Genomic DNA, 19,132 nt, shown 5'->3' with positions numbered 1-19,132 from the left:
ATACATTATGTTGCTGTGTGCATATGCCAGAAAGCATGGTGAAATTCCCCGAGCGACGGTTCGTTGGGATACTCATCTGCGGGAGAAAATCTCCCAGTAGGTCACAGTTTGAGTTTGCCCAATATTAAATAACTTACCCCTTCTTTATATGAGACTTCTTAAGCTTTAAGGATGTGCATGTGTGAGTGCACGCACATATACGCATGTGTGTACGTTCATCCCTTGTCTCCCTAAACTAGTTTGGAAGTTTATTTAACATAGAGGATCCTATCTCCAATTCTGCTTCTCCAGGTGGTGACAAGTCTCATAATACTTCCAAAGAGGTATAGCCATCCAGGGAATGAACCTAAAAATCTGTCGGGGTTTGTTGTTGTTTTGGCTGTCTCCTTTTACCATGCTTCCTACTTGAGTTCGTTTTGAGCCAATATGCTATCACTTTTATCACTCACTGTGTTCTAGTGGTAAGTATGAACCGTTTGTTTTGGGATATCTTGTGTTTGATTTGCCTTCTCCCTACAGGTGTCCCCTTAGACAGGGGCTTTCTTTGAACGTAACCTGAGTGGTCCATGTCTGGCCGCATGGCCAAGATACCTTCAGTGTTTCAATGTAATGCTCTCCTCTTTTATATATTTCAAAACAGTTTCTAGTTCGAGCTGGAATTGCAGTGTGTCGGCTCTCATCACAAACACGCAGAAGCCCACAGGCATCGCTGATGTGTACAGTAAGTTCCGTCCCGTGAAGCGAGTTTCCCCACTGAAACACCAGCCAGAGACTCTGGACAACAATGAAAGTGATGACCAAAAGAACCAGAAGGTGGAGTACCAGAAAGGGAGTGATTCAGAGCCAGGCCCCCCACCTGAGGAGCTCAGCCCTGGAGATGGAGACAGTGGCCCCCAAAGTAAGAGCACCGAGCCCAGCACCTTGCTGGGTGAACTGGAGCATTATGACCTCGACATGGATGAGATTCTGGATGTGCCTTACATTAAATCCAGTCAACAGCTTGCCCCTTTTACCAAGGTGACTTCAGATAAGAGAATTTTGGGTTTGTGCACAACCATCAATGGCCTTTCTGGCAAAGCCTGTTCTCCCGGAAGTGCCGAGAGCTCACCGTCCACCCTGACACCATTCTGTGTTCTTTCTCCCGTGAAAAGCCCTCACTTGAGAAAAGCGTCATCCATCATCCGCGACCAGCAAAAGCTCTCTGCTGAAGAATCTGAGAGCTCACCGCCTTTGGTTAAGTGTGGCTCCGCATACGAGCCTGAAAACCAGAGCAAGGACTTCCTAAACAAGACCTTTAGTGAGCCTCATAGTCGAAAGCGCGAGAAGGCAATGCCAGACTGCCAGCTCAGGGACTTCCATCCACAGTCCTCCGCAACAGAACCCAAACTGGAAGAGCAGATCGGGGGTGTGAGCTGGACCAGCTCCCAAGGCCCAGAAGAAAGGAGTGAGTATCTGAAAAAAGGGAAAAGCATCTTGAACATCGTTAAAGAAGGACAGATATCTCTCCTGGTGAGTATGATCTAATTCGGTAATCTAGAGACTCCAGTTTTACCAACTCCTTCATGAGTAACAGAATGATGAGTGTTTGTTCCCATCCTGCCTTAATCTTTACTCGTAGCTTTAGTTTGATGATGTGCCTTTTGAAGTTTAAAATCCAACTTTGGATTAGTACCAGGGAAAATAAACAGCTATAGAGGGAGAGTTATTCCCCTTTAACTTTGCAGGACTTTGACTGAAATGGGACACATAATCTAAAACAACACAAGTCTAGGGGCACCTGGGTGGCTCAGTCGGTTAAGCGTCCGACTTTGGCTCAGGTCATGATCTCATGGTTAGTAAGTTCGAGCCCCACGTTGGGCTCTGTGCTGACAGCTCGGAGCCTGGAGCCTGCTTCCGATTCTGCTTCTCTTTCTCTCTCTGCTCCTCCTCCACTTGTGCTCTGTCTCTCTCTATCAAAAATAAATAAATGTAAAAAAAAATTAAAAAAAATAAAACAAAAACACAAGTCCAGCACTTGCTTTAACACGACTCTTTATGTCTTTCTTTTCCCTTTTCAAATGGTCCCTAATGTTCCCACTCACTTACTCGTGGGGACGTGTGTGTTCCTTGCTGATGGTGGACCTGCCAGATCCATGAACAGAGGGTCTTCTGTTTTATCCTGATCATTATTCAGAAAAGTTGGACCAGGACGTTTAAGAACGTTTGCAGATAGAGCTTACCCTAGAGCTTGGTTGCCCTCTGACCTACATGGGGCTTTTACTCAGTCCAGCTCTGCATGTCTAGGGAGTGCAAAGAAGCTTTTCCAAAGGCTCCAGTCACAGAGTTAACATGATGTGCAAGAAAAGCCTCTTCTGCCTCGGCTCAGAGAGAGCTCAGCCGAAATCACACCCCATCTACCTGCATTGTTCTTTTCTGGCTTCCAGACTTGGATCAAACAGTAGCAAGCCTGGGCTGATACCATGATGTTAATTAAAGTCTCACTCAAGAAAATCATCATATCTTGGCAGTGCGATTCCACTTAGGGTAAAGCCATACAGAGATAAGTACAATGTGCTTGGTCCATTATCCCAAATCTCACTGTTATAGGATAATAGGATTGAATGGTTTTACCAAATAAAGTAATAAAAAAATGTTTTCCTGCTGAAAATAGATTTTCCATTTCTCCTGGCTCTTTCTCTCTTTTTCTTTCTGGTTCATTTCTTCCTTTTGTCCATCCCATGTTTTCATGTTTCCCGAGTAATAATACCTGTCAGTTCACCCAACAGTCTCTGTCAACAATGGAACTAACACAGGGAACTAAGCTTCACTACAGGTGAGAAAATCAAAGTCCAGGTTGCGTCCAGGAGTCTGTCTGGGGTGAAAGTGTCTAGAAGAACCCCGTGGTGGCGCTAGTCATGGCAGCCATCATGGAGTTTGCAGTGAAAGCCAATTCTCTGTAGTTCAAGGCAGACGAGATGATTGAGAGAAGTAGTTCCTTCATTCAACAAACCTACAACAGAGAATAAAACACAGTCTGGCTGTCAGCACTTAGCAGTCGAGTGGAGTAGACAGAGAGGGAATTTGCCAATTACCATAAATATCATTGCAGTTGTTTAGAAAGCCAGCTCGGAGTCTCCACAGTCTTGTTGACCTATCCCAGTCTCCATGTCTCCCATGAAGATAAGTCTCTTGAGAATTCATGTTCTCAAGGGTAGCAGAGCAAACTCTGTAATGGGCAGTCATCAGAATTGATGGTAAGGAATTTTGACTTACTACATCCCCAGGATTGGCACCAGAGCTTCCGGAAGATCATCTCTTCTTACCAGTGCCCACAGCAGAACCCCCACAGCATCTCGTTCTGATTATTGACTTAAGTGTTCTAATCTTAACTCTTTGTACAGCCCCACCTAGCTGCTGACAACCTAGACAAAATTCACGACGAGAGTGGCAACAATCTCTTACACGTGGCCGCATCGCAGGGACACGCAGAATGTCTGCAGCACCTCACGTCTCTGATGGGAGAGGACTGCCTCAGTGAGCGGAATGCGGAGAGATTGACTCCAGCAGGCTTGGCCATCAAGGTGATCGGTTGGGGCTGCGCCCTCCACCGCTAAAAGTCGCGTTGTTGGGGTTGTTGGGGTTTTTGGGGTTTTTTTTTTTTTAGGTCTTATTTTCATTTATTTTTGAGAAAGATACAAAGAGCAAGTGGGGGATGGGGGCAGATAGAGATGGAGACAGAATCCCAAGCAGGCTGCACGCTGTCAGCGCAAAGCCGGACATGGGGCTCGAACCCACACACCGCGAGATCATGACCCGTGATCCGAGCCAAAATCAAGAGTCAGACACTTAACTGACTGAACCACCCCGCTGCCCCTGACTGTTGTTTTAAGATTCCTAGTGAGCTAAGTCAGACACATGAGTGTAGGGTGGGGAGGGGGAAGCACAGTGTACCTAGTAAACGGCAAATGAGCATATGACATTTAAGATAGTAATCATTTCAGTTACTAACTGCTTTGAGATTTGGAGACTACATTCCAATTTATTGTGCAATGAGGGTAAGCTTCGAGTCAGCTAATAAAGAGGAAGTAAAATGATCTATTGCAGTTCTCAGAACTTTTGTTACTGCTGGTGACTGCAATTCAGATTCTTAACTACACCTGGATTTATCTGAGACGGTTTCATTTTTTTCCTAATGTGAATATAATGAGCGAAACAAATGAGGAAAAGGTGTATTTTAAGGAATGATAGCTCTCAGGAGTATTTCAGATAATATAGCAGGCTTCTAATGGATCACATCTGAAGTTTAAATGTCTTCAGGACCCAAAGTTGTTTAGAGGGTCAGTGCCAAGTTTGAGTCTAGCTCTTGGTGGACCGCAGTACGCTATCTGTCAAAATCTATACAAATTAATGCTGACGGGGAAAGAGTTAAAACCTAGAAATTGTGAGTCAGGGAAACATGGTCTTTTATAGCACTGCAAGTGAGTGCCTCTGTAAAATATAACACATCGCTAGAAGGTTAGCTATTAAACTAAAATTACTTTTAAGATCTTTGGCAAATAAATGTAGAATTCAGTCATATTTATGAAGAGGCCAGAAGTGAAGTTCAGGGAAATATAATACAGCCTGTGCTCCTACATATGTGTTTTGCTAGTTATGTCTTCTAAAAGCTGAATGATCATAATTTTTAGAAATGGAATTACTTTTGAAATTTACTAGGGGAACTTGCTAGTTAAAGAAATCTGTTTGTGAATTCACCGAAGAACATGTTACATTTGAAAAACAAGTGGTTGCTGGCCTGCCCCTCACATATCTTTTAAGCAAATCTGAATTTTTGCATCGTTAATCTATTTACCATGTGGTAAAGTTTTACGTATTACAAGTTGCTTTCTGTTTTATTTAATTTTACTCAATGATAATGTACTATTGCAAAGATGCTATAGAAAATAATATTTTTTTTTTTAAATAAGAAATCTATGACCTTGGTAGATATCACTTTCCTTTAGCGAATGTTGCCGTGTCACATTAAGAGCGGAACTGAAGGCAGCCATCATGAAGAAAGAGAAATTAGATGCGAAGTCAGGGTGCATCATAGTTGAGTTTGACAATGTGTACCAAGTCCAGTAGGTACTATGTTAGATGAAGGCAATTCAGATTTGAATGAGACGTAGTCCCTTTTCTTAAGGAGCCGATAGCCAGATAGATACGGCAGGTAAGTTACCAGCAATTCAAGTGTGAGGTGGCGAATTCAGGATCTAGTCCTAGATCCGAGTCCTGCGGGAAGGCAGGGGTTGGGTCTGATCATCAGTGGACATGGGTCAGTGATGAATAAATTATTGTTGCATGGCCAATAAATATTGACATTTGCCTTGCTGTTTTAGTGTTTATAAAATACAGGTCTTATTAGTTTTTCTAACTAATGTTAGATTATGGAGTATATCTTAGCTACATAGTTGGAAGAGAAAGGTTTTTTTTTCTTTGTTTATATCCCTTCATGCTTGTTTTCACAGATTAAGAGTCTTCAGAGTAGGACAGTACATAAGAAACTTGGTGGCATTTCAGCCACCTGGGTATAAACTCTTTCTATGGTTTCCATATTGTTAATCCATTCTTAATAAACTGCTTCAGTCAACACACTGCTATCATATAATTGGCATGGAAACTTAAGCTGCAGGGCATTTTGGGACATCTGGCTGGCTCAGTTGGAAGAGTGTGCAACTCTTGATCTTGGAGTTGTGAGTTCAAGCCCCATGTTGGGTGTAGAGATTACTGAATAAGAAGAATAAGAGTAAGGGTAAGAGTAAGAATAAGAATAAAACTGTAGTGCATTTTGGTTTTTTGTTTTAATGAAGAACACATATCAAACCCATAAAACTTAAAAGCTCTTATTTGGGGTCTCAGACTTTTCATATTTTTACTTCCAGGAAATGATATGAGAAAGGGAAATCTTCTATTTCTTCCTTTAATCTAGAATTTACAAAAGCAGTAAATACAGATATTTTGTGAGTGCCACCCCCTTTGGAAATTGGTCCTGACACAAATCCTGCCTCAGTCCATTCAATGTAATTTGACAGACCTTGGTGAAGTTGAGGGAGTTCTAAGAAGTCATCATTCTTCTGTTTTAGGACCTTGTTTTGAACACCAGTGACCAGCCGATGGTGTTTCAGCTCATTAAACATAGTTCTGAGAGCCCTGCTGTTATTAAAAAGAACAAACTCGGTACAAATGGCAAAAGTTGCTGAGATAATATGACTGGGCTGACAGGAAGCAAAGTCAGAGATAGGATATCACATAAAAAGATTACCTGAGGAAAGCGGCTTTGAAGGCTTAAGAACTCCTCTCCCCTACACTTAAACTCCTTAGATGGAACATAATAAATTCTTACCAGTTACATGCAGAATTTATTGAGGGTTTTCTGGGGAACCCAGCACTAAATACTGTGGCAGTTCAGCGCATTACTGAGTCCCCTTTGGGAACAGTTTGGCAAAAATAACTGGAAAGAAAGATTTCTATAAGGTGAGAGCAGTGTGTTTCTCAAATAGGGCCAACACGATACATTATTTTAGGAGCTAAACAGACATGGAATGAAATAACCTTAATTTCTTTTTCATTTCTCATTCAGTCCTTTCTGATCAAGCTCAAAGACAACATGTTGGTCTGGTGAAAAAATGACTTCAGAGACATAACCTACTGACACTCCTTTTTAACATCCAGTGAGTGACCCCAGTCTCAGAGACTTCAGGCAAACAGTCTCCTGCCAGAATGTAATAACATTTTGTTTGTTTGTTTGTTTTCTTGGTATTTCTATTTACGGCAAGTGATGCTGCGTTCAAAATCATAGTAGCAATATGTTTCCTTCCACCTTTGTGGCTGCATTTTGTCACTTAATACATTTATTTCAACATCACCTTGTGGAATAACTAGACCTAACAGACATCTAACAGAACATTCTAGCCAACAACAGAAGAATACACATTCCCCCTCAAGTACACATGGGACATTCTCCAGAATAGACCATATGCTGGGCCAGAGAACAGGTCTCTGTAAATTAGGAAGGATTGAAGTCATACAAAGTATGCCCTTTTAACCATAGTGAAATGAGGTTTAGGAGTCAGTAACAGAAGGAAATTTGGGGTATTCACAAGTGTCTGGAATGAATAGAATAATTATTATCACGTATCCAGAATAATCACTCCAGAATAATCACTTATCAAAGAAGAAATTACAAGAGATCCTGGAAAATATTTGGTGGTGAATGCAAATGCAATATATTATCATTTAAGGATGTAGTGAAAGCAATGCTGAGGATGAAGTGTATAATTGTAAATGCCAGAATTAAAAGAAAGAAAAGGAGGGGCGCCTGGGTGGCTCAGTCGGTTAAGTGGCCGACTTCGGCTCAGGTCATGATCTCGCTGTCCGTGAGTTCGAGCCCCGCGTCGGGCTCTGTGCGGACAGCTCAGAGCCTGGAGCCTGTTTCAGATTCTGTGTCTCCCTCTCTCTGTGACCCTCCCCTGTTCATGCTTTGTCTCTCTCTGTCTCAAAAATAAATAAACGTTAAAAAAAATTAAAAAAAAAAAAAAGAAAAAGAAAATGATCTAAAGTAATAGCTTAGGGGCGCCTGGGTGGCTCGTTGGTTAAGCACCCCACTCTTGATTTAGGCTCAGGTCATGATCTTGGAGTCACGAGGTCAAGCTCCTTTTAGGCTCTGTGCTGGTCGTGGAGCCTGCTTCAGATCCTTGGTCTTCCTCTGTCACCCCTCTCCCCTCTCAAAAAAATTGTTTATAAATAAATAAATAAATAAATAAAGCTAACAGCTTAATCTTCTATCTTAGGAAACTTAAAAAAAAGAAAAGAAAACTACATTTAAAGCAAGCAGAAGAAATTTGAAAATTCAAGCAGAAATAAATGCAACAGACAACAGGGGGAAAAAAAAAAACCAACAGAGAAAGTCAACAAAACCAATTCTAGTTCCATGAAAGGGTTTTTTCAAAAATGAGTAAGCTTTTAGTTAGACTAAGACAAAAAGAGACAAGACTCAAATCGTTAAAGTCAGAAATGTTGCCGTATACTCCCGTGTTCTGCGTCCGTGCTGCTTGCTCTGAACGGTCTTGCCTAGCAGATGCTCGCCACTATTCTCCTTCCTTTGTTCATTCAGAAGGAACGGAACGTATGGTGTCAGTGGCTTGTTGGGTGTTGATTCATCCTGGTAGGGCACAGTTGGCTTGCTCAAAGCGTGCGGTTTGAAAAACATCTGTAATGAAGGATCCATACACGAAAGGATGATGGGTGGGGTATAGGGAGCCCAAGAAGAAAAGTGCAGTGTCCTGGACTAAGAGCAGAGCACTGTTACCGTCTGAGAGCCGGGGGTGCCAGCAAGACGGGGCTGAAGGAAGGAACTGGCTGATTTTTGACCTTTGGTAGAGGGACTCAGCAGCCAGTGGCAACCCCATAGGGGTTGGGGAAGCCAGGAACAGACGGGACCTCGAAATCACTCTCTTTTCGTGGTGTCCCACTACCACTCTCCATCAGCCAAATCTGGGGGCAAGGGAGGTGGCCCATACAGACCAACCTCCTCGGGCAGCAAGGAGGGCAGCAGAGGGAGGAGACAGATCAGTGGGGGCACCTGGAAGCTACTCGGCCCACACCTGGCCCTGCTAGGTTCCCCCAGGAGAAGAATGGTCTCGGGCTGCGAATAGTTGTGAGTTGACTACTTGAAATTCCAATATGCAAATAGGTGTAGATGAATAATGAGGAGATTACCTCCTGCATCTTATGTTTAGAATACGCTTCCCACACTCCATGACGCGGTGGCTCTTTTCTCCTGGTCTGAGGCCCCACCCTGGGCAAACCGGGAAGGCGGCTGAACGTCTCGCTGGTGTTATAGAGGATCTAAAAGAGCGTGCTGCTAGTAAGAGGTAATAAGTGTTGTGTGCCAAGGACTCTCACATGCTTTGTCTCATCTGCTGCTCCCAGTAACTGTATGAGGTCATTACTACTATCCCTGCCATTTCACAGAGGAGAAAACGGACTATCAGAGAGGGGAAGCAACTTGTTGGAGGTCTTGTAACTAAGTAGTGGATTCAGGATTTAAATCCATTCCAAAGTCTGGATCCTCCTGACTAGCTTATACATGTCACGGCTGCCTTCCTGGTTTGCACAGTTTGAGATCTCAGCACTGGAGGAAAAAGCCAGTGCGCTTTGGGGACAGAGTCCCCAAAGCCTCCAGTGCAGGTAGCATTGGAGCCAGTATAATAGGATTATTTTCTTTCTTTCTTTTGGAATCCTGCCATTTCAAATTCTCAAGGGTTAAAGCCTATTCTCAGAGTTAATGAATAAACGGATATTGGTATATTCATACAATGGAATACTTGGCAGCAGTAAAAAAGAACAAACTTTTCATACAAGCAGCAGCACGGTGGACTCTCAGAGGCATGAATGCTCATAATAAAATAAAAATCCTATCAGTGGTTGCCTGGGGCAAAGGTGAGGACCTGAGACCCTGGAGTGCTAGAGACTGGGGGAAAGGGGGCACTGGAGATGTTCTATATCTTGATTAGAGCAGTAGTTACAAGAGAGTATGTATTTGTTGAAATTCTTCAAATCACATGCTTAAAACAGGGTAGGGTATGTTTTATAGTATTATAGTACTGAATACCTCAATAAAGTGATTTAAACCAACTGATTAAGTTTATGAAACTGCATTTACGTAAAAATTCCCCAACTGATTTTGAGTCAGAACCACAGATCAGAAGTATAATACATGATATGCTTATACTGCAAATAAATTAAGCCAAATACAAGAACCAAAATTCATGTGATTTTTTTCCCTCGGCAAAATTACTGTCTGTGAGGTTTTGTTTTGTTTTTGAGAGAGAGAGAGAGAGAGTGAACATAAGCAGGGGAGAGGCAGAGAAAGAGGTTGACAGAGAGAGAAGCCCAAGCAGGCTCTGTGCTGTGAACACAGAACCCGATGTGGGGCTCGAACCTGATGTGTGAGGTCATGTCCTGAGTCAAAATCAAGAGTTGGACACTTAGCCAAGTGAGCTATGCTGGTGCCCGATGAGGCTTTTTTTTTTTTTTTTTTTTTTTAGTTTATTTTATTTATTTTCGAGAGAGAGAGAGGCAGAGAGAGAGAGAACCTGTTTAAGCAAACAGGGAAGGGGCAAAGAGACAGAGACACAGAGTGAGGGAGAGAGAGAATCCCAAGCAGGCTCTGCCACCACCAGAGCCTGACACACGGCTGGATCCCACAAACTGTAACATCATGATCTGAGCCAAAATCAGGAGTCAGACATCCAACTGACTGAGCCACCCAGGTGCCCCTATGAGGTATTTTTCAAACCTGAATTACTTTGAATTTCTTTCTTCTTTTTGCCAATCTAGAACGGTCAGTTGGAGTGTGTACGTTGGATGGTGAGTGAAACCGAGGCCATTGCCGAACTGAGTTGTTCTAAGGATTTTCCAAGCCTCATTCATTATGCAGGTTGCTTTGGTCAGGTATGAGGAATTTTTAATAATCAGATTTATAAGCAGTCACTTCATTGTAATATTTTTAAATGAAAAACATGTTTTAAACAACCTAAATATTCCATAATAAGATATTGGATAAATAATGAAGCTACATACATATGATGGAATTTTATGGGAAAAAACATACATTATAAAATATTGAAACGTATGCTATAAAACCATTCCTATAATTTGGTACCAACTTTGAATTCTAGAGAAAGAGGAAGAGACGTAAATAATAAGATTAGAAAACAAGCTGTGTCACAACATGTTCACAGCTGTTACCACTCAAGGCGGAATTACAAGTGGCTTTTATCTTCTTTTTTGTATTTTTCAGTATTTTCCAAATTTCCTACAACAAATGCATTTAACTGTCGTCAAAAGGGAAAATGATACATTTTCTCGTACCCAACACTGAAAGGAAAATCTTCAGTAAGATATTAATCAAGGAAATCTCTAAGATGAGCAAACACACTAACTAGATCATTCGCAGTTACAACCAGTTTCTACCTTAGGAAATCCCAGTGTGAGTAGTTGATGTACACAGATCACAATCCAGGGTGTGGAGTACAAAAATCATCAGTAAGTCCCTTTGAGAGGAGTAAGTATAAATTATATTTTCTAAAAAATTGGAACCACAGAGTGCCAACCTCAGCCTTAAAAAAATAAATAGAGTCGGCACTGTATTAAAATAGATTTAATCATATTTGTCTGTGGCAAAGAAAATTGCTTCTCATGCCTATAACCATATCCCCTTTGGCTTCATAAACCGTCCTGGTGGCAGTAAATTGTGGTATTGTCAACAAGAGATTAAGCTTTTCTGAGCATGACAATCTCAAGTTCAAAAAATACCCTTGGAGAATATGACTGCAGTCTTTCTTTAGTGCGAGTCCATGTTAGGTAATAGTTTATGTTGTACCATGGTAACTTCAGTGAATATAAATTATACACATATATGTATGTATGAGTGTGTGTATGTATATATCACATATATATAAATATGACATATATATAACATGTATGTGACACACATATACAACATATATGTATATGTTAATATGTAACGTTCACTCTATGTGCCAGGCACCAAGCCTTTGGAGTTTGTGTACATTATCTCGCTTATTCTTTAAAATAACCCTGTTGGATCCTGTTGTCTGTACCCATTCTGGAGGTGAGAGTCAAGGAAGAAAGTTAAGTGGCTTACACTTGTCTTGTTCCAGTGCCTAGTAAGCAAAGAGTGCACCTCAGCTCAGGCCCTCTGATTTCAGGACCAGATTCTGTTTTGCATCTGCCTGTGTAGGCAATTCCTATAGCCTGTTCCCAGCGGCATTGACCTGAGGAAGACTTTCTTACAATTCCGTCTAACAACACATGGTGATACACAGGTCATCGAAGTCAGTACCTGGTACTAAATTTACGACATGAAGAAAAGAGCAGAAAGAACACTGACAATTTGTCAAAGCTACCGTCTTTGAAAGAATTACTCCATTTTCTCAGTGTCCTGTCCTGGCGAGCCCCAGTCACAGTATTCCACAAACAACCATAACAGTTCCTAAGCAATTGCTGAGGATGCCCTTTTTTGGCTTGTACTGGCAAAGGGGAGAATCGAATTTTCAAATGACCAAAAGAATATAATCACCGATGATCTTCCTAAATCATTTTCAGTATAAAACTGAATGTAATTTATTCCCAAACCGTCTGAATAATCGTTTCGTGCTCCTGATTTCATCAGCTTATCTAAAGCCTAGCAAGGAATTTTCCATCCCCGTAGAAAGGCTACCTGTGCTTTTGGTAGAGCTTGCCAAAGAAAAGGAGGAAGGGATTGCATTGCTGTTCTGAGACTCTAAGTAAATAATTGGGCCCCTGGCATTCTTTGTGTCGGGAAATGCTGCTTATGTGTGCCAGCTTCTCTGTTCGCCTCTCACAGTGGGTTTCTTGCAATTGTGAAGCCGTCAGGACCAAAGAAGCGCACGTGTCCTTTCTGGGACTGGTTGGGTGATGCTGTGGCTTACTGGACTGGATTAGAGGAAAATACGGAAATAGGGGACCTCGCAGAAGAGCCACATCAGACGTTTGACTCACGCTAATATCAATCTTCAAGCTGTTATTTCAAGCTGAGAGGCCTTTCTAATGACCCAGAGCATGGCTCTGAGCAGGGCAGCCCAGCAGCGCCTTTCGGAGAGCACTCCTCCCCAAGTGGAAGGCATCGAGGCCCTTTAGAACCACGAGTCCTCCTCTGCCCAGCCATCCCGCATCCGCCGCAGGCACTTATGTAACAGGTAACCTGTGGAGATGCTGAACTTGGAACCGTTACAAGGCTAATATTTTCACAAGGAAGACTGTTATTGAACATTTTTCTAATGGATTCAGCACATGCAGGTTTTTCTGCATCAGGCAGGCACTTGAGTGTGCTCTACTTTTGTTTCTTCAGTAAATACTGCTGGAAAGGATAGAACAGAGGAAAATTCCTCCCTTGGTTTATTTTAGTTGCCCTCTGCCCCTCATATAGATTCTCAAAGAAGGGGCTCTACGTGACTCCCAATTTGTGTCCTTTTTCTCGCAAAAATTACCTTAAAGACTACGGTACTGCAGGGCAGCCGGCAGATTTTAGCGGTCTCCTGGAGTGATAGATCTTGGGGTGATAAGAATTGATTTTCCTCCTCCTGACACATGAAGTCTCAGAGGGTGCAATTATTCCATTGCCTGATCGTACGGAGCAGCACTAGCCACAGGGAGCATGGAGGTGAAAACTGCGGGGAAACTCCCGGAAAAAGCAGGGATGTCCTCCAGTCGGCCTGCTTTGCTGTCCCTGGAGAGAGTTTTTGCCGGCCAAACAGTAGAGACAGAATTGTCTCAAGTCAAAGCTAACCTGTGTCACGGCGCTGTTTTATTTTACCACGAAGGCTCTGAGGGTCTGGCCCACGCTCTCAGCAAAGCTGTAGTGCCCTCAGCAGTTTGGGGGCTTCAGCCCATTCTGCACCGGTCATTGGTTCAGTGGGTTCTGTGTTCCTTATGACCGTTGTGTTTCTGAGTCTCCCCTGTCACTTTTGGTAAGGACATCCTGCTATGAAAACAATCTCCCTCATAGCACTCAGCGTGTACAAGAGCACCTTTGTCTACACTGGGTGCATTCTGCATTTTATTTTTTGTGTTTATTTATTTATTTTGAGAGAGAGAGAGAGAGAGAGAAAGCAGGGGAGGGGCAGAGAGAGGGAGACAGAGAATCCCAAGCAGGCTCCACACCGTCAGCTCGCAGCCTGACACAGGGCTTGAACCCACGAACCATGAGATCATGACCTGAGCCGAAACCAAGAACAGGATGCTTAACCAACTGAGCTACCCAGGCACCCCGCATTCGGCGTTTGAAATGTTGGCCCTGAAACAGATCAAAACAAAACAAAACAAAACAAAAAACAAAGGGATAGAATGATCAGGGACAAGTTTTGAAAAAAAGGAACAGAGCAGCAATTCCTACAGCGATAGGCATGCAGGCAAGAGGCTACGTGCGATTGTTTTTCCACGATCGACTTTAAAAAAGCAAAATATTCTGTGGACTTGATTGTTTCACTGTCACCGGATAGAAATAAGAAAACAACACTCAAAGTACTGAGATTGCAGACAAAAGCAAAATAGAAAAATGTCTGATTAGCCGAAGCACCCATCCGCTCTCCAGGGACTGATCTTTGAAACAGCGTAAGCAACACAGAGCTCCATAAACCCACAGACTGATGAGCTGTTAATTGTGCTTTCTGTGACCCAAACGTGCAAAATGAGTGTGTCCATTACGGATTCAGGGGCCATGGGTCAGTGAGTGGCTGAGGATACTCATACTGAGTAGACAGATAGCAGAGGCCTGGAGAACAGTGGCTCCGTGTCTGATCTTAAATCCTAGCCCTGCCATTTACTAGCTCAGGGGTCTTGGAAACGTTTATTATTATTTTTAAACAGAAAAGATCTCTCTGGACCTCAGTTTGTTCATCTCTAACATGGAGATAAAAGTGGTTTATTTGCCAGGGGGCAAAAAGCCATGTGAACACTGCCCGTTGCTGACACATAGTAGACATTAGATAAATGTTGCTTCTTACGATTATTGGGTATCTTCCAATTTCCTGTTTTATTGATCTCAATATTGTTCAATTGGCTTATTTCACCATAAGTAAAACATAAGGGAATCTTGACAACGAATGATTTAGGCCTTAACCTGTTTAACAAGTTCTCGGATACACTTTTTGTTCACATTTTACCGTCTCTGGATTCTGCATTTATCTTACAATATATGACACCCTGAAATTGTGGCTGGCCATTTTTTTACATTTTAACATCTCAAAAAACAGACTGAATTCTACCTTTGATAGTATATTAGATTCGATGATCTCTGATTGCAGAAGAAGTTGCCTCCTTTGGAACTTACAGTCATAATGAAAACTGTAGACACTTTACTGATTGAGGCCAACAAGAGACCTGTGGAACGCTTTGCAGTGACATTTTTTTTATTAGACTTTGTCCAGCAAATCTCATAAATTACATGTATTAATTGCCCCATGAAACGACTTGCATTGCCTTTAACAACACACAAAATGCCCCAATAAAACAGATTACCAAAAGAGCAGAAAATCCCCAGAAGAGGAAACCAGGACATGAAGGAAGTTTTCAGTCAATAGATAAAAATCGAACGTCTAGATGAGTGTGTGGGCGGCTGGGTAGAATGTTAAGTTGGAGAGGCAGTCTGTAAAATGGAAATAATACAGAAGGGCCTCTCGATCCTTACGACTTCACTGGATGTTCTCTGAAAGCAGTGAATTACGGCAAAATGAAAATCAGAAATGACATTTTTTAAACATCTCCCTGACACACACAGCACACAACACACATGCAGGTGTGCACAGAAAGAGAGCGCTAAATGTCTAAGAAGAGAGGTAGCCATCACTGCATATGTATATTTAATACACATGTATCTCATAAGGCCCTTCTCAGTTGGAGAAAATAGCTGTATTTTTTCTCCTTACTAGATATTGGTCGAGTAAGTCACTCTTTACGTTATAGTCCCATCGATTTCTGCTGGCATGTTCTCCCGAATCAGAGCAGAAAACGGCATTTTCTCTGAGACTGGATGCTGACCATGCTTTTACCCAAACCCGGGAATTCAAGACCTTTTGTTTTCATGAAGTTTATCAAAGAACAGGCTGATTCTGTAGCTTCTTATTAAAGTAAATTGCCCACTACCGAACACAAAACTGAAATTTGAGGTGCTGGGCAAAGACCTGCCTTGTTCTGAACAGTAGAATAATGGTTCTTCCTTTATATAAGTCTTGTGTCTTGAATTGGAATGTAATTATAAGGGAGAGTTATCCATGGCATCAGAAGAAAAGAAGGCAGGTTATCAAACAACATGGATTGAACCTGACTTGAAAGACCATCAGGAGCCAAGGCAGCTCTTGCCTTATACAGACCGTGGCCTGTCTGCCCAGATTTTCAAGCCCCTGCAAAGTCAAGGTGTCCAGATTCTTCTCCCTATTTTTATAGGGGAAAATATCTAGTCGTATGAAATGCTATATCCCATTTTCTACAACCCTATCGTTAATAGAAGAATAGACTTCTCCACTATGCTATTAATTGAGTCTGAAAAATATGAAAATGTGCCTGACGAGAAGGTACGTATAGGATATTTCTGACTATCTTGCGTTCCCCTGAACTTTACTTGCTAAAGAAGTTTGCTGCTAGAGTATCAGAGAATATATACTTGTCTTCTTTGGCTTTCTGATTGGTAAAACAAGGGTGTTCGAATGGGATGACTCCTAAAATCTCTCCCACTCTGCCACTTTAACATCCCATGATGGAATATCATAGAGCAAACCAGGTCACCGCATACCTGAGAATGACCCACCAAGATGACAGGGCCGTCTTTTTCACCAGTCGAATCACGACAGCCTGCCCTCTTGATGTTTCCATGTCTTATCCATTGACTTCAAACCAGTTGGTTATGCTTGTTAACCTGAGATATGTCCACCCACCCAGGTCTTCCAAGATCACACGGCAGAATCATCTGTCTCCAAATAAAAGTAATACCTCTTCCTCATTAGGAAAAATAAAATTGTTCTACCTTGTGCCTTTGAAGCATCACCTGCTCTGATCCAAATATCAGCCCCAAACCCCCATCCACATTTGCCTCGGAAAAAGAGGACAAGCACTTTAGTCTACCCTTATCCAGATTGTAGCTCCCAGCCTGGCCTCCAGGGCCTTCCTTCTCCACCTCATTCTCCAGGGATGTTCAGGATTTGATGTTCTACAAGGTCTGTCTGCTTTTGCCGCTGACACCCTGCTTTCCCTGGGTGCCCTCTTGGTAGTTTATAGGCATTCATTACATTTTTCTCTTCTTGCTCTTTAGGGGTCTTACTCTCTGCTTGCTCACATGGAAAGAGTGTGGTGGGAATATTCATTCTGTCCCTGATGTCACCAATGCCTTCATAAACAGTGCCCTGCTTCCCCTGTGAAGGGCAAAGCCCTGAAGGGGTTGGCTGTTTTTATCCAACATTCCTTTAGCAGATTAGTTGGCATGTTCAGAAGGTGAAGGCAAATTTAATCCAGAAAAGTATAAAAGTTCATGACCAGTCCGAGCAAGTAACTGGAAAAAAAAAAAAAAAATCCTTTAGAAGGCTAAGGAGAGGTTCAAGGCTATTTCAAACACATGATCATCCTTTTAAATGTCAAATTCCACTCACTGAACTTCACGCTGTTGTTTTTACCACTCTCTTATTTTTTTTTTAACATTGTATTTAATTCTTCTATTTTAAAACAGTGAAATCCCATCCCCCTGCTTTCTCCTGAGGCCAAAGATAACATGAAAATACCACAAAAGACCCAGTGGGTAAAATGCAAACGGATTTTGGCAACACACTGAGCACTCTGTGTCTTTGCTCTTGAAAGGTTGTGCTCAGACATTGGGTGAATAACGCAGAATAAGGGAAACCTTTACCTTTAAAACCCCACCAACATTTGGTCAGAAAAATCCAAAAGGTCCTGGTTTTATTTTGGTGAGGTTCTTCTGCTTAAGCAACTTAAGCTGTTGCCTCTCTCTGACAGCCTGTTGATTGCAAGAGGTCTGGGATTAGGAAGGCATGGTTGAAGCATTATCAACTTCAAAGGATAAGTTGCTTATCTCAGTGTCTGAGGTTTTATAATATTCTTGAACCCTAAAGACGGTGTAACAAAATAACACGAACATTGCCTTGGCATCAAAAGACTTCGATTTTGGCCCTCACTTTGGATCTGTCTAGGTGTGTGACTTTGAGGAGGTACTCAAATTTCTACAAATCAGTTTTCCATCTCTAGTGGATGTCAGTGCAACAAGAACGTTTCTGACATAACTTCCTGCTCTTAAGAGTCTCTGAGCGTGCCTCTTACATTGACTCAAGTCAGAGAGAAGCATGGATTTTCAGTTCAGGATGAATGGGTATTTTCTGCTGATAGGGTCAACCTGGTGGTATGTAAGCTTCCCAAGTTAGAAGTTTTGCTTGCCTCTGTGTTTTACTTTAGACTTAGGACATGATATTCCATTAATTGCAACTGTCTGTGTGTTTATAGGAGAAAATTCTTCTTTGGCTTCTTCAGTTTATGCAAGAACAGGGCATCTCGCTGGATGAAGTGGACCCAGATGGCAACAGTGCCGTCCACGTAGCCTCACAGCATGGCTACCTCGGGTGCATACAGGTACGCAGGCTCTGCTGCTTTGAAGAGAGAAATGAGTTTATCAAGCAATGAAACAAAAAAAAGTGACGTTTTGTTTACTGGAAGAAATATGTGAGTGAAGTCAGCTTTTTCCATTATAGTCGATAATAAGGAATTAAGTAGATATAGTTGTATTTCCAGAAATCCACACAAATGTTGGCTTAAAGAGTCCTAGAAGTTTCTTCTTGAGTGTTGAAGGCTGTTGAAAGGGACTAGAGACAGAGGGCTGTGGTTTGCCCCCTTGCTCTGGGGCAGGGCTGAGCTTCTCAAATGCCGTCAGAAAGGCCCAGAATTGATTACAGGGAGGCCTCTGGAGGGCCATTGCTCCCCTCAGCCCTCAGGCAGGCCAGGCAGGCCAGGCAGGGTCTTGGTTGGCCAGCCACTCTACCCAACAGCCTCAGGAGGCCTCATCAATGTAGCCCTACATGCCTCACAACTATTACCATGGTCTATGTGTGCAAAGGTGTACGAAGGCTGGGGAGCAGAGCCACGGGAGAGGTGAGGACGCTCTTCTCCCTGCCCCCCAGCCACCTGAGAGAGGATCCAGGAGGGCTGCTTAGAGCACCTAGAGTTCCCACAAGAAGAGGAGTCGGAATCCTCCCCTCAGCCGAACGCTCTGTTGCAGGAACCTGAGCTAAACCCAGTGCCGCCATTGTAATAACACATGGCTGAAATCCCAGTGAGGGATCCTCAGAAGTTTGGGGCATGTATGCATGTAAAACCAGATAAACCCCTTTTCTTAAAAAATGCTAAGGCCCTGAGTGATAAAGCAAAGAGAGACAGTAACCAACGAGAAAGAGGAGTGACCCTGTGAGGGAAAGAGAGGCTTTGCATTGGAAACAAAGTTTGAATTTGGCCCGGAATTTGATGTATGAAGGCGTAATTACCAGAGTCAGACCATTCACCCCATTCGTATCGTGGA

The 19,132-nt window shown here is 42.6% G+C and overlaps 1 protein-coding gene across 5 annotated transcripts in view; it reads left to right on the top strand.

Moving 5' to 3' along the window:
* Nucleotides 1-19,132, top strand: part of SNCAIP (synuclein alpha interacting protein) — a 156,865-nt gene that overhangs the window by 114,241 nt on the left and 23,492 nt on the right. For all 5 annotated transcript variants that reach the window (XM_019469557.2, XM_053907534.1, XM_019469556.2 and 2 more), the window contains exons 4-7: nt 641-1,509; nt 3,381-3,560; nt 10,360-10,473; nt 18,067-18,192. In XM_019469557.2, the coding sequence (XP_019325102.1) occupies nt 641-1,509; nt 3,381-3,560; nt 10,360-10,473; nt 18,067-18,192 (1,289 nt within the window). The remainder of the gene's footprint in view (nt 1-640; nt 1,510-3,380; nt 3,561-10,359; nt 10,474-18,066; nt 18,193-19,132) is intronic.

Source organism: Panthera pardus, unplaced genomic scaffold (assembly GCF_024362965.1).
Source record: "Panthera pardus isolate Hobbes unplaced genomic scaffold, ASM2436296v1 HiC_scaffold_2, whole genome shotgun sequence".
NCBI lineage: Eukaryota > Metazoa > Chordata > Mammalia > Carnivora > Felidae > Panthera > Panthera pardus.
This window is presented reverse-complemented; position numbering and strand designations above follow the sequence as displayed.